The sequence below is a fragment of the Haliotis rufescens genome, unplaced genomic scaffold (assembly GCF_023055435.1).
Source record: "Haliotis rufescens isolate VD_foot unplaced genomic scaffold, xgHalRufe1.0.p SCAF_5, whole genome shotgun sequence".
Lineage (NCBI taxonomy): Eukaryota > Metazoa > Mollusca > Gastropoda > Lepetellida > Haliotidae > Haliotis > Haliotis rufescens.
In genome coordinates this window covers 36,787,689-36,805,014 of record NW_025964223.1, presented here as the reverse complement: position 1 = coordinate 36,805,014, position 17,326 = coordinate 36,787,689, and the positions used below count along the sequence as shown (strand labels likewise).

The following is a 17,326-nucleotide window of genomic DNA, read 5'->3' as shown; positions in this document are numbered from 1 at the left end:
GGTAGGGTAAACATAATATAAAATAACTACACAGTCCACAAATTGATGTGAAATATATCCTGATTTTATCCAGATATTTGTGACAGTGCTTACATATTATTACCCTCGTGTTCAAGATACAGGTGGTAAGATACAAAATCCATACATCACACGTGTGTCGTACAAGGTTGACCTCGTTTTATTCGTTTTGATTGGATAACCGTGACCTCTGTCACACCAGAACTACTTAATTTGTTCATAAAAAATCACAAGACTTCATTCACTGTCACGAAACGTTACTAGACAGAACTGAAGGAATCTCATGAAGACACTTTACAACACTTTATTAAACCAATCAAGATAGTCACACACATCAAATTTGCTTTGCAGTCTATATTAGTTATGCATCGAGCTACTACAGACATTATATAATCGAGTTATATCAATTTGCAATGTATGACTATTGATAGATCGACTTACGTGGGATGATCCGGTTGTGTCATTAGTGTCCTCTTCAAAGCATATTGTATAACATTGCTTCCGAAGGTGTTTGTTCATGAACAACATGCACAACAAGATCACTCAAAGTGAACAGTTCCAATACAAATCATTAAAAAACTCCTTAGAAGTGTGCCTGACTTCTTTTTTTGCGGCCCCCAAAATCCAAAATGAGAACAATAACATTTCCTATTGGTCTCTAGCGTAAAACGCTGTGAGTAGATCACGGTTGTCTTTTCTTATTCCAATGGTGACCTTGCCCTTTGTTCAAAGCTGTCACTAACATGCAAGCAGACTAGATTTTGTTGATTTCCACGTCTTTAGTGTAGGGTCGTACCATTAACATAAACGTCTTTGGCGAGCACTCTTATTTCTCTCTTCCAAAGCTGTACGTGCTTGATATAAATTTAGCTGACAGATCAAGGAAACTGCACCATTTTAAGTGAGCAGTCGGGATCCCGATGGTGCGAGTGACCAAGTGTTGGTCCGAAATTCAAAGCGCCACGCTGTTTGACTTTTTAAGTTTTCTTACAGTTGTGCTGCACACTAACGACAATGTGCCTGAATTACCAAAAGTTGTGGGAATTCTAAAATATAGATTTTGAGCATTGCTGCTGCCAGGTTTGCACACAACAGAAGGTTTGGTTTGGTTTGTTGTTTTACGCCGCACTCAGCAATATTCCAGCTATATGATTGCGGTCTGTAAATAATCGAGTCTGGACTAGACCATGTAGACAATCCAGTGATTTACATCATGAACATCGATTCACACAATTGGGATACGATGACATGATTCAACCAAGTCAGCGAGCCTGACCGCCCGATCCCGTTAGTCGCCTTTTACGACAAGCATAGTCGCCTTTTACGGCAAGCATGGGTTGCTGAAGACCTATTCTATCCCCGGATCTTCACGGGTCCACAACAGAAGGAACATGTTGTTATGCGCATGCTTAGTAAAGTCAATAATGCCCATGTTCATGTGCAACCAGATTTGCTACCAGCTTTAGTTTGCTCTGTTAATGAACAATAAATTGTTATGTATTTACATTTAAATAATATTTAATGTGGGTTATATATAATATACCACACTCATTCTCGTTAGATACCATGTGTGTGGTATTCTCTACCTTTCAACTCAATTTAAGGACAATCTTGAAGACAGTGTGTGTGTGTGTGTGTGTGTGTGTGTGTGTGTGTGTGTGTGTGTGTGTGTGTGTGTGTGTGTGTGTGTGTGTGTGTGTGTGTGTGTGTGTGTGTGTGTGTGTGTGTGGTTTGACAGTGTTTGTAAGTGGACTGTGTGTGTGTGTGTTTGTAGTGTAATTTGACAGTGTTTGTAGGTGGACAGTGCATCAGGCTGTGTCACAAGAAGGGGTGTTGGTCTAAGTTAGAAGTGCACCTATACCAGAAAAGTGTTGGTCAAGGTTAAGATGAGCTGTCCACCCACACACACTGTCCACCTACAAGGACTGTCCACCCACACACACTGTCCACCCACACACACTGTCCACCGTCACACACTGTCCACCCACACTCACTGTCCACCCACACCCACTGTCCACCCTCACCAACTGTCCACCCACACGCACTGTCCACCCACACGCACTGTCCACCCACACGCACTGTCCACCCACACACACTGTCCACCCACACACACTGTCCACCGACACTCACTGTCCACCCACACCAACTGTCCACCCACACGCACTGTCCACCCACACGCACTGTCCACCCACACGCACTGTCCACCCACACACACTGTCAATCCACACGCACTGTCCATCCACACGCACTGTCCATCCACACACACTGTCCATCCACACGCACTGTCCACTCACATGCACTGTCCACCCACACGCACTGTCCACCCACATGCACTGTCCACCCACACGCACTGTCAATCCACACACAATGTCCATCCACACAAACCCCTTCTTGTCCTAACAGCCTTAACTGCACTTCTAACCTAGACCAACACCTCTTCACTGTCCACCCACACCCACTGTCCACCCACACCAACTGTCCACCCACACGCACTGTCCACCCACACGCACTGTCCACCCACACACACTGTCCACCCACACGCACTGTCCATCCACACGCACTGTCCACCCACACGCACTGTCCATCCACACGCACTGTCCACCCACACACACTGTCCATCCACACACACTGTCCATCCACACGCACTGTCCACTCACACGCACTGTCCACCCACACGCACTGTCAATCCACACACAATGTCAATCCACACACAATGTCCATCCACACAAACCCTTTCTTGTCCTAACAGCCTTAGCTGCACTTCTAACCTAGACCAACACCTCTTCTTGTCCTGACAGCCTTAGCTGCACTTCTAACCTAGACCAACACCTCTCCTTGTCCTAACAGCCTTAGCTGCACTTCTAACCTAGACCAACACCTCTCCTTGTCCTGACAGCCTTAGCTGCACTTCTAACCTAGACCAACACCTCTCCTTGTCCTAACAGCCTTAGCTGCACTTCTAACCTAGACCAACACCTCTCCTTGTCCTAACAGCCTTAGCTGCACTTCTAACCTAGACCAACACCCCTTCTTGTCCTAACAGCCAATGTAGCTGCACTTCTAACCTAGACCAACACCTCTCCTTGTCCTAACAGCCTTAGCTGCACTTCTAACCTAGACCAACACCTCTTCTTGTCCTGACAGCCTTAGCTGCACTTCTAACCTAGACCAACACCTCTCCTTGTCCTAACAGCCTTAGCTGCACTTCTAACCTAGACCAACACCTCTCCTTGTCCTGACAGCCTTAGCTGCACTTCTAACCTAGACCAACACCTCTCCTTGTCCTAACAGCCTTAGCTGCACTTCTAACCTAGACCAACACCTCTCCTTGTCCTAACAGCCTTAGCTGCACTTCTAACCTAGACCAACACCCCTTCTTGTCCTAACAGCCAATGTAGCTGCACTTCTAACCTAGACCAACACCTCTCCTTGTCCTAACAGCCTTAGCTGCACTTCTAACCTAGACCAACACCTCTCCTTGTCCTAACAGCCTTAGCTGCACTTCTAACCTAGACCAACACCCCTTCTTGTCCTCAAAGCCTGATATAGCCACACTTCTGACCTAGACCAACACCTACATATCCGGTACCCATTTCCTGCTGGGTGAACAGAGGCACATTGAACGAAGTCACTTGCCCAGGTGTGACACCACAGGTTTTGACACTTGTGTTTCATCATGTACATGTGTATGTTTGTATTCTTGTTTCCACCATCCAGTTCTTTTAAGTGTACAGGGTGTATGTACTGAACACTAGGGGTAGTGACAACACTGTAAATACCTGCAAACATTGTTGGTCCCAAGGCCTTATAACAACCCAGTCACTAGTGGGATACGATCTCAGCACTTGGTGCTTGCTGGTCTGACACTTTTGACTGCTTGCCCACTCTGACCCATATCACCCCCATTACGTTACATAATATATTGGCAGTTATAAGTTATAAGTGAATAATAATAATAATAATAATAATAATGTGCATATTTATAATGCACCAAATCCATTCCCTATAGCATGTTAAAAGTACTACAATATTACCCCAGGCAATGGATCAGTGTGCACTTGATTTACATTCTCAGCTCCCTGGGGAGTATACAGTCCAAGCTGCCTGTGAGCTGCTAGAAAGTTAATAGCCACATTACCACCTCATCCTGCCAGGTGTATATATGATAATATACTGATGGAAACACAGCGGGACAGCTATGAGATGATGCATGTGTTTGGCATGTGATGTTATATGGACACAAGAACGCTTTGGTTATTGCTGTAGTTAATTTCTTTTTCATTGTTGTACAGGTTTCAATGTAACTTCCAAGACTGTTCAAGAACTTACAGTACACCTGGCAACCTGAAAACACATCTGAAGACCCACCGAGGTTTGTACCAGCAGCTGTTATATATCTGAGGAAGTTGTACCATATCAGAAGTCATTAGCATGTATGTTAAAGGTCAAGGTCATCATTAACAGTTAAGATCTCATTAATCAGTTGTTATCAGTGAAGTAGTACAAGTAACATCTGCAAAGCCAAAAACATTTCATAAAATATTTTATTTTACATTGGACATATCTTTACCTTAAGATCTTTTGACAAACGACTGATACAAAATACCAAGCCAAAATCAAATTCTGTTGGCAGTGACACCACAGCAAAGTGAGTGGTTGTTCTCCCTCTCATGTTAAAAACAAAGATGGAAGCTCATCAGCCAGGACTGGATTGGTATACTGCAGGGTACTTCTGCACTTAGTAACTGATACTGTGTTAGTAGTTGCAAGAAGTTCTAATGAGTAAGGTGAAGGTTACTGCATGAGTTGTGTGTACATTCTTAGCTCTTCTGACTGAAAGTCAAGAGCTTATGTCAACTGTCAGTCATTAGCGCTTACGTTTTCGATATTTCCTATAAGACTACAAGGCTTATTATACTAAAACTTTCCACGAATGATCCCAACTATGGTGTCTCTAAAGGTACTTGCTCGCAGTCTTGTGATCCGACTTTAAACATATGGAAAATGTCACTGTTAGTTCACCTGTCCCTTTGTCATTAACTTTTGCATTTTTGACATCTCCTCTGAAACTACATGACCTACGGAGCTGAATGATCGAAGATATGCTGTCTCTAAAACTTGCTTGCTCAAAGAATTCCAATCTGATGTTTTACATGGTGGCGTTCAGTGTTTTACGAGACGCACAAATGTGCATCCTGTACACACAAATGTGCATCCTGTACACACAGATGTGCATCCTGTACACACATATGTGCATCCTGTACACGCAAATGTGCATCCTGTACACACAAATGTGCATCCTGTACACACAGATGTGCATCCTGTACACACAAATGTACATCCTGTACACACAAATGTGCATCCTTTATATATTTCAGGCTCTAAAGTAATTATATATCAAAATGTATGGTACACTACACCATTTCATTACTTTAAAGGACCCTCATATTGCGTGCAAGGACCCTTAATGCGAATTGTTGGGGGTACCCTGGACGCCATCTTTTGTAAGTCAAGGTAAAACCATGGGCCATGTTGTGATAATTGTCATTTTTGCCCATAACTGATACTGGCTGATACTTTGTTTGAATGATCTAAGCAATGGTGTCTCTAAACATTGCTCACAGAATTCCAATCATATTAAACATGGCCGCCTTGGTGGCCACATTTGCAAACCCATTAATGGCTATGAAGTGGGAGTGAAACGATACATCGGTGCACCGTTGCATCGTGGCTTTTCATGTGACGATACAATACACGATATGTTTTTTCGGTATCATAACAAGATGTTACACTTGCTGAAGTAAATTACTTACTACTTGTTTAATGACCCCCAGTGTTTTTGTCAGTCAAATATCACAAATATGTTGGGATTAGCTTTTCAAGTTCAATACAAAAAATATCTGCTGTGAATATGTGTCTACAGCAAGCTTTTCCTTTTGAAACTGCTCTGAAATATTTGTCAAGAAGTTTCCATGCGGTTTGACGTAAATATGCATATTGCTAAGTATAGCATATTGTGACCCAATTATCATCACCCCTACTATCAAGTGGCCATCTTTTTTCAAATTATATTGCATAGGTTTGCGTAGTTGTAGTTAGCATGGTTAGTAGTGGGTCTGTTTCATTTTGTGCCATATTAAGAATTTTCACCTTGATTCAACCTTTACAATATAATAGTTGGTGTTACCAAAGTGACAATGCAATTAAGTCTTCGGGGCAAAATTGAAGAAACATATCTTAGATCCCAACGCACACTAGCCTGCCATTATGTTTCATAACTTTTTCTCTATACACTATCAATTACTAAAAGCATATTTTCGCAAATACGTGATATAGTTGCCATGGAAACAAGTCTTTTATTTCGTAAAGAAATAGTTTAAGCAACATTGGGAGATGCTTTTGGTAAGATGGTCCAGGCACAGTTTCACCATCCTTCACTTTTTGATATGGAGGAGAATAGGAGAATATGTGATGATGCGGTTTTCTTGTTCACTACTTACTATATGAACAAACAACATTCTACTGTTCCTCATGGTGGGGGATAGTGATAATGCGGTTTTCTTGTTCACTACTATATGAACAAACAACATTCTACTGTTCCCCATGGTGGGGGATAGTGATAATGTGGTTTTCTTGTTCACTACTATATGAACAAACAACATTCTACTGTTCCTCATGGTGGGGGATAGTGATAATGCGGTTTTCTTGTTCACTACTATATGAACAAACAACATTCTACTGTTCCCCATGGTGGGGGATAGTGATGATGTGGTTTTCTTGTTCACTACTATATGAACAAACAACATTCTACTGTTCCCCATGGTGGGGGATAGTGATGATGTGGTTTTCTTGTTCACTACTTACTATATGAACAAACAACATACTACTGTTCCTCATGGTGGGTGATAGTGATAATGCGGTTTTCTTGTTCACTACTATATGAACAAACAACATTCTACTGTTCCCCATGGTGGGGGATAGTGATGATGTGGTTTTCTTGTTCACTTCTATATGAACAAACAACATTCTACTGTTCCTCATGGTGGGGGATAGTGATGATGTGGTTTTCTTGTTCACTACTTCAGTGGTCCCTCGCTACAACGCTACCAATGGGGTCCAAATAATTGGTGGGCGTTATAGACAATGAGCCGTTTAACCAAGGCCGAGGAGGGGGAGCGCGCTCGGCCAATCTCACGTTCTTCGCCTTGTCTCGCACATTGCAATGATACAAGTTGTTTACCGTTCATAGTGTAAAAATATATATCCATTATGTTTTCGCCGTTTGTTATTATTTACAAGCCTTAACTGTCACATTCAATGTGAATGTAGCCTACTTACATGAAAATATCGATCGATAATGGTAGTAACAGATGCTATGAGTGAAGAGCCAATCACAATTCAAGTACAGAGTGTTTCAGTGGCATTGATTGGTCATGTTGCTTAAAATACGGAAAACGAGAGTTTTGACCAGCACTATGCGCATTCATACACATTCATACAAATATAGATACACATTCAAGCCAGATTAATTGGTTTGATACGGTTACTTGATCCGAATCAAAAGGAATGACTGCCGTGTTGTGACAGCAACTACATGTGAGTTGACAGTGTCGCCACAAATTGGATTGCCCACTATTAAGAATATAAACCTCGCTTGTGGTTCTCTTTTATTGCATGCATGCGCTTCTAAGATCAAAGGATGTATAGTGTAAAAAGTTAACTAGTAGAACAATCGTATTTCCGGGACTTGCCGCGGATGTTTCAAACAGATTATTAGAACTCCATTCAGCGATAAACGGTTGATTATGCAATGAGAAGCGTTATGTGCAAATGAACAACGAACAACAATACAATCATGTCTGTGTAAAACTCTCAGTATTAAAAGTGTACATAAATTTTGGGAGCCATGCGTGTGACCGCGCGTTGTAACCGAGGTAGCGCTTTATCGAAGAGCACAATAGCGAGGGGTCACTGTATATGAACAAACAACATTCTACTGTTCCTCATGGTGGGGGATAGTGATAATGCGGTTTTCTTGTTCACTTCTATATGAACAAACAACATTCTACTGTTCCTCATGGTGGGGGATAGTGATAATGTGCTTTTCTTGTTCACTACTATATGAACAAACAACATTCTACTGTTCCTCGTGGTGGGGGATAGTGATAATGCGGTTTTCTTGTTCACTTCTATATGAACAAACAACATTCTACTGTTCCTCATGGTGGGGGATAGTGATGATGTGGTTTTCTTGTTCACTACTATATGAACAAACAACATTCTACTGTTCCTCATGGTGGGGGATAGTGATAATGCGGTTTTCTTGTTCACTTCTATATGAACAAACAACATTCTACTGTTCCTCATGGTGGGGGATAGTGATAATGTGGTTTTCTTGTTCACTACTATATGAACAAACAACATTCTACTGTTCCCCATGGTGGGGGATAGTGATGATGTGGTTTTCTTGTTCACTACTATATGAACAAGCAACATTCTACTGTTCCCCATGGTGGGGGATAGTGATGATATGGTTTTCTTGTTCACTACTATATGAACAAACAACATTCTACTGTTCCCCATGGTGGGGGATAGTGATAATGCGATTTTCTTGTTCACTACTTACTATATGAACAAACAACATTCTACTGTTCCTCATGGTGGGGGATAGTGATAATGTGGTTTTCTTGTTCACTACTATATGAACAAACAACATTCTACTGTTCCCCATGGTGGGGGATAGTGATGATGTGGTTTTCTTGTTCACTACTATATGTACAAACAACATTCTACTGTTCCTCATGGTGGGGGATAGTGATAATGCGGTTTTCTTGTTCACTACTATATGAACAAACAACATTCTACTGTTCCTCATGGTGGGGGATAGTGATAATGCGGTTTTCTTGTTCACTTCTATATGAACAAACAACATTCTACTGTTCCTCATGGTGGGGGATAGTGATGATGTGGTTTTCTTGTTCACTACTATATGAACAAACAACATTCTACTGTTCCTCATGGTGGGGGATAATGATGATGTGGTTTTCTTGTTCACTACTATATGAACAAGCAACATTCTACTGTTCCCCATGGTGGGGGATAGTGATGATATGGTTTTCTTGTTCACTACTATATGAACAAACAACATTCTACTGTTCCCCATGGTGGGGGATAGTGATAATGCGATTTTCTTGTTCACTACTTACTATATGAACAAACAACATTCTACTGTTCCTCATGGTGGGGGATAGTGATAATGTGGTTTTCTTGTTCACTACTATATGAACAAACAACATTCTACTGTTCCTCATGGTGGGGGATAGTGATAATGCGGTTTTCTTGTTCACTTCTATATGAACAAACAACATCCTACTGTTCCTCATGGTGGGGGATAGTGATAATGTGGTTTTCTTGTTCACTACTATATGAACAAACAACATTCTACTGTTCCCCATGGTGGGGGATAGTGATGATGTGGTTTTCTTGTTCACTACTATATGAACAAACAACATTCTACTGTTCCCCATGGTGGGGGATAGTGATAATGTGGTTTTCTTGTTCACTACTATATGAACAAACAACATCCTACTGTTCCTCATGGTGGGGGATAGTGATAATGTGGTTTTCTTGTTCACTATTATATGAACAAGCAACATTCTACTGTTCCTCATGGTGGGGGATAGTGATGATATGGTTTTCTTGTTCACTACTATATGAACAAACAACATTCTACTGTTCCTCATGTTGGGGGATAGTGATAATGTGGTTTTCTTGTTCACTACTATATGAACAAACAACATTCTACTGTTCCCCATGGTGGGGGATAGTGATGATGTGGTTTTCTTGTTCACTACTATATGAACAAGCAACATTCTACTGTTCCCCATGGTGGGGGATAGTGATGATATGGTTTTCTTGTTCACTACTATATGAACAAACAACATTCTACTGTTCCCCATGGTGGGGGATAGTGATAATGCGATTTTCTTGTTCACTACTTACTATATGAACAAACAACATTCTACTGTTCCTCATGGTGGGGGATAGTGATAATGTGGTTTTCTTGTTCACTACTATATGAACAAACAACATTCTACTGTTCCTCATGGTGGGGGATAGTGATAATGCGGTTTTCTTGTTCACTTCTATATGAACAAACAACATCCTACTGTTCCTCATGGTGGGGGATAGTGATAATGTGGTTTTCTTGTTCACTACTATATGAACAAACAACATTCTACTGTTCCCCATGGTGGGGGATAGTGATGATGTGGTTTTCTTGTTCACTACTATATGAACAAGCAACATTCTACTGTTCCTCATGGTGAGGGATAGTGATGATATGGTTTTCTTGTTCACTACTATATGAACAAACAACATTCTACTGTTCCCCATGGTGGGGGATAGTGATGATATGGTTTTCTTGTTCACTACTATATGAACAAACAACATTCTACTGTTCCCCATGGTGGGGGATAGTGATAATGCGAATTTCTTGTTCACTACTTACTATATGAACAAACAACATTCTACTGTTCCTCATGGTGGGGGATAGTGATATTGGGTTTTCTTGTTCACTACTATATGAACAAACAACATTCTACTGTTCCTCATGGTAAGGGATAGTGATAATGCGGTTTTCTTGTTCACTTCTATATGAACAAACAACATTCTACTGTTCCTCATGGTGGGGGATAGTGATAATGCGGTTTTCTTGTTCACTACTATATGAACAAACAACATTCTACTGTTCCTCATGGTGGGGGATAGTGATAATGCGGTTTTCTTGTTCACTACTTACTATATGAACAAACAACATTCTACTGTTCCTCATGTTTGGGGATAGTGATAATGTGGTTTTCTTGTTCACTACTATATAAACAAACAACATTCTATTGTTCCTCATGGTGGGGGATAGTGATGATGTGGTTTTCTTGTTCACTATTATATGAACAAACAACATTCTACTGTTCCTCATGGTTGGGGATAGTGATAATGAGGTTTTCTTGTTCACTACTATATGAACAAACAACATTCTACTGTTCCTCATGGTGGGGGATAGTGATAATGCGGTTTTCTTGTTCACTACTTACTATATGAACAAACAACATTCTACTGTTCCTCATGTTTGGGGATAGTGATAATGTGGTTTTCTTGTTCACTACTATATAAACAAACAACATTCTATTGTTCCTCATGGTGGGGGATAGTGATGATGTGGTTTTCTTGTTCACTATTATATGAACAAACAACATTCTACTGTTCCTCATGGTTGGGGATAGTGATAATGAGGTTTTCTTGTTCACTACTATATGAACAAACAACATTCTACTGTTCCTCACGGTGGGGGATAGTGATGATGTGGTTTTCTTGTTCACTACTATATGAACAAACAACATTCTACTGTTCCTCATGGTGGAGGATAGTGATAATGTGGTTTTCTTGTTCACTACTATATGAACAAACAACATTCTACTGTTCCTCATGGTGGGGGATAGTGATAATGCGGTTTTCTTGTTCACTACTTACTATATGAACAAACAACATTCTACTGTTCCTCATGGTGGGGGATAGTGATAATGCGGTTTTCTTGTTCACTACTATATGAACAAACAACATTCTACTGTTCCCCATGGTGGGGGATAGTGATAATGCAGTTTTCTTGTTCACTACTATATGAACAAGCAACATTCTACTGTTCCCCATGGTGGGGGTTAGTGATGATGTGGTTTTCTTGTTCACTATTATATGAACAAACAACATTCTACTGTTCCTCATGGTGGGGGATAGTGATAATGAGGTTTTCTTGTTCACTACTATATGAACAAACAACATTCTACTGTTCCTCACGGTGGGGGATAGTGATGATGTGGTTTTCTTGTTCACTACTATATGAACAAACAACATTCTACTGTTCCTCATGGTGGAGGATAGTGATAATGTGGTTTTCTTGTTCACTACTATATGAACAAACAACATTCTACTGTTCCTCATGGTGGGGGATAGTGATAATGCGGTTTTCTTGTTCACTACTTACTATATGAACAAACAACATTCTACTGTTCCTCATGGTGGGGGATAGTGATAATGCGGTTTTCTTGTTCACTACTATATGAACAAACAACATTCTACTGTTCCTCATGGTGGGTGATAGTGATAATGCGGTTTTCTTGTTCACTACTATATGAACAAACAACATTCTACTGTTCCTCATGGTGGGGGATAGTGATAATGCGGTTTTCTTGTTCACTTCTATATGAACAAACAACATTCTACTGTTCCTCATGGTGGGGGATAGTGATGATGTGGTTTTCTTGTTCACTACTATATGAACAAACAACATTCTACTGTTCCTCATGGTGGGGGATAGTGATGATGTGGTTTTCTTGTTCACTACTATATGAACAAACAACATTCTACTGTTCCTCATGGTGGGGGATAATGATAATGTGGTTTTCTTGTTCCAATTAATCTTGTATGTTAGTTTCTCCTTGGGTGGTAAAAACCAAAGCAGCCATTGTGTTGACTGTCAAGGCTTGGGAGAGGACTCCACGGCAGAACCAAAGGATTCTGAAAATCGTGTTTCAATATTGTTCAGTATGTCCAGAAGAGATGTTTACATTGTTTGACAGGATTTTAATGTGCATTAGATGTGAATCAAAGCATTTGCCAGACAAATGATACTCAGTAATGGGGAAAGTATGATAATCACTGCTATACTTATTTGGAATCAGCGAGAAACATCAGATATGTAAGGCCTACCTTTAGAATACAGTACCACAAACTTTTCAAACACGTGACAATACCCTATGACGTAATTTGTAGTATTTTGTTGCCAGTCACACCGGGGAAACAATGCCCTGTGACGTCAGGGGTTATCGAGTGTGCATAAGCTCCTCCCAGTGATCTATCATCTCTACATGAAATGCCATTGAATACGCCAAGCAGTGCGGAGAGTTTTGAATATTTGTTTATATATGCGGCGGCGCATTTTATAGCAAGCGTTAGTTTACGAAAGCACTTTTATTTTTTATATATTTTTTATTTCCTTTGTCTCGTAATTCAAGTGGCTAAAATGGTTATAAATGGGAACTAATATAGATGAACAAGAAAGCAGTTTATTAGGGATATTATGTTGGCGCTGAACACATCCAAATATCGCTAGTGTTAGGGTAGGTTACCCCGAACTCTGTCCTTAGCCCTTGGATCCCCTTTACGATCAATCATCCCTTTAGGATCATTAGGGTTAGGGTAAATCTACCCGTTTAGTGGCTATTAGGGCTCCTAATATTCTTCACACAAAAACGTTGAGTAAAAAGGATGAAATGGTTTTGTGTCGAATACTTTCGCTACTGGAAACTGTCCTGGAACATTCACACAAGCCACTTTCACCGGCTACATTTTTTCAGTACTGATTCAAAAGCGAACTCACCGTTGTGTCATCACTAGCCATGCTCATGCCTCCCTCGTTCCTTACTATTATCCACATCATCCTTACAGTGTTCCCTACCATACTTTTCTGTCACAAATTCAACCCTACGAATGATTAAATACCATGTCATTCATGCATACTCGCGACTTCGACGTCTGACGTCTGACGCCTGGAGCCGTTTTCAGTTTGCACCATATCGGATCATTCCTCGCCACTTGGTATCTTGTAGATTACGGAATTGGACGAGTGTGCTGAATGTCATCGGGATAATTCGTAAGTGTCCATAGACTTAAGACACAAGACACCATGCCTACCTGTAACCTTCGTAAGTGTCCATCACCTTTTCGACCCTTTTTGTTCAGTTCCGTAACGTCGTAGGCATGACTAGGTAAATTTGCACTTTGTTTCACAGTGTGGACGTAGCTCAGTCGGTTAGCTGTCGGGCTAACAATCTGAAGGTCGCGAGTTCGCGTCTGACAGATTCTCACAAGAACTGGTTGCTTGTCTTTGAGACATGTGACCTACGACAGAGACCGTCCTCACGAGAAGATGTGGTACTGTAGTCTAAAGGTGCTCCCAGTGAGAGTATATGTCTTCATGAAAAAAAACTTGAGCACAGTTAGACATCCTAGGCACTTCAACTGTGAGTAAAGTGACTTTACGATTTGTTTTATGATTTAATCCATTAGTGAGAGGACTTTCTTCGCTATCATTACTAAATTTGAAAAGTAATCTGTGGGACATGTTGATGATAATTGTTGTTGAATGAATAATGATGTTGTTCATCATTTTCCTTATTGCAGTGATTAGCAAATTTGTGAATGGTGACATTGACAAAAAGCAATCAGTTGCTAATAAGTGGTTAAATACATGCATTCATCTTGGCTTTGGAAACAATTCTGTGACACAAATATATTTAAGCATTTCTGTTTCACTGAGAGTGAAGATTGTTGTCCTTTGAAATAAAAAGTAAAACGGAAGTTTTCTCTCAACCTAATAGCTCTAAAAAAAAGGATGATAATATTATAATTTATTTATTGTTGCCTTATCTGGAATTTATTGTTTTGCCTCATGCAGAAATGTAGTTCAAATTCAGAGCTGTAACCTCTTTTAAGAATTCTATTTCCGCATGTAAATAATCAAATTTGGACCTGACTATCTAGTGATATTTATATTATCTAGCCGTTTTGGTATGATGACACACTATAAACTAAGTCACTGAGTCAGACCACCCGTCACCCCTTATAATCAGCATATGTTGCTGGTGACCTATCCTCACCCGGATTCCCAATACAAGGGATTGTATGTAATGCAATAACCACAGTGAACAGCAATGAGAAAACTTGAAAATATTCTAAATATGTATATATAACTAATATAGGAACTGTATGACAGATCAGGAAATAACCAATAATAACATCATGGAAGCAAAACAAATGCCGTCATAAATATTGTAATATTCAGGATATGTAGAAGTTCATTTCATCCTTCAGTAAATATGGAACATCAGTTAAAAGTTAGAGAGAATGATTTGTCATTCTACCCATAGGCTTTCTAAAAACAGAATGTGATGTAAATACTACCGTATTTTCTTGAGTATAGTGCACACTTTTTTTTCCAATAAACACAGCTGTGTAGAAGGGGGTGCGCATTATACACGAATTAATGAGTTTTGATGTTTTTTCCCCCATGGAAAGACATTACCGTGAGCACGTTACACCGGAAATACCATGTAAAAAAATCCACGGTTACGGTGTAATTTTTTTTCTGCCTTTGGTATTCGATTTATTTTTTTTCTCCAAAATATTGAATCCGCTAGAGGGGGGTGCGCATTATACATGGGTGCGCACTATAATTATTGGATAGTGGCAAAAGTCTTAACAAAATGCGATTTTACTCCAAAATAATGCAATTATTTACACAGTCACATATGACACATCAAGCAAGGAAAACATCAACCAACATATTGTAATCAGTTAAAGGACACTGGCTTTGAACATGAAATGTTCATCCAGAGGCCTAAAGATTTGCATATGTCGTAGCACCTTGAGCTTGCCCTTGCTGAATTTCTGAAGATAACTTCTGCTCCCTCAGTGAAGGTCACACAGGAAATACAGTGCTCTGATTAGCTGAATGAGACATACTTTCTGGATTGATGCATGTTTGTGAATCAGTCTCATGATTATTTAGCATATTCTGCTACGTATTCATTTCATGGATATGAGGTCAATCACATGTCAAGCAGAAGTATGTCAGTGAGAAATGTACGCACTATTATAGAAATTAAAGGAATTTCAAGAGTTGTATGTACTTATTGTTGTTGTCAGTTGTAACTGAAGTTGAATGATAATTTTGAAAATACTATTGAGAAGTTGTGTTTCTTTCCAACAACTTGTTTCATATACATGAAGTAAGCATGTGTATATATTGGTTCCACTGCATTGTTGCAGCATATGTGTAGAGATGCTTGTTGTCTGTTGACAGGAGAATATACCTTTGTATGTGACCAGCACGGCTGTGGGAAGGCCTTCCTCACCTCATACAGTCTTAAAATTCATGTTCGAGTACATACAAAAGAAAAACCTTATGAGTGCGACATCACTGGCTGTGAGAAGTCTTTCAACACACTTTACAGGTACATGTAATTAAATTCCCTCTAAGTCTTAGACCATCACTGATTCACTATTTGTTACATTAAAGTAATATGAGTTTCAAATATCTTGTAATGAGAGTCTTAATTGTTTACCATATTTACCGAACAGAATTATTTTTTAACATATCCTGCATTACTCCTTAATGTATTTACTGCTTGTTTTGACAGAAAGAAGAGCTGTGTGAGGTCTTGATGAAGAAGAAGTTTTTCCAACTAGTTGTGTGGCTACTCCCATCACACAGCTCCCACATGATCATGGGGGTTATGACGTAACTGAAGAAGAGTCTACTGTTTTAAATATCAGGCGAATTGTTGTTCCAATTAGCCATTTTGAATTCATTTCGTGGTCACGATTTCTATGTCATGAGTTCTGCATCTTTGTGTTGCTTGTACCTGTATTATTGTTGTTGTACCTGTGCTACCTTATAGTTATTAAAGTGGTTTTTTTTCATGTTTCTTGCATAAATTTATCCTTGTAACCCACGTGGTTGGAATTGAGGATATAGCATACACAATCAGGTGGAACTCATTGTACTTACACTTCTGTTTCATTGCAAGTCTCTCCGCTGTTGCTCCATCTCCGGAACTCTGATGTTGATAAATGGAATACCATCTGGTCCCACCCAAACGCAATTCCTCCAGACCTGATGTTTAAAAACATGATCACGGCTGTGGACAAGGACTTCGCCAAAATGTCCCTTACTCCTTCCTTTAAGGGTCCACACTACAAGAAGGAGGATTTCCCCATCCACTCTTTAGAGGTAGCGGACGACGCTCACACCCTGGATGGTGACCTCCTCCGCATGACGGGGTCTTCCAAGTCTACTACAATCTGCATCCCTGACACTAGGTTAGCGTTCGAAGAGATGGATAGTTGACGGAGACCGGCCATAGCATCTACCTCGCGAGCAATCATCAAGGCTCTATCCGAGCCACATCCCAAATGTGTTGACCATCTGTCCACCATTTTGACCTAACAACAGCAACTGATCAATCACATTAGAACTCATCTGCGTGCTGCTCTGGAGGAACTCACAACCACACATTGCCTTGGCCATCTGGCACTCACAGAATGGGATTCTGAGTTTAAACGCAACGTACTCTGACAACAATGTTCGTCCTCCTCCCTCTTCAACTGTCATCCGTGTATACATCTACGCCAGGGATGCGACGGGTCTCAAAACCTTTGAACACGTCTCCTAATTTTGTCCTCCAAGTCTTGC

General features: G+C 40.3%; 1 protein-coding gene across 2 annotated transcripts in view; it reads left to right on the top strand.

Annotated features, from left to right (window-relative positions):
• Positions 1–17,326, top strand: part of LOC124118525 (metal regulatory transcription factor 1-like) — a 50,665-nt gene that overhangs the window by 3,846 nt on the left and 29,493 nt on the right. For both annotated transcript variants that reach the window (XM_048384207.1, XM_046480676.2), the window contains exons 3-4: positions 4,311–4,390; positions 15,935–16,085. In XM_048384207.1, coding sequence (XP_048240164.1) covers positions 4,311–4,390; positions 15,935–16,085 — 231 coding nt within the window. The remainder of the gene's footprint in view (positions 1–4,310; positions 4,391–15,934; positions 16,086–17,326) is intronic.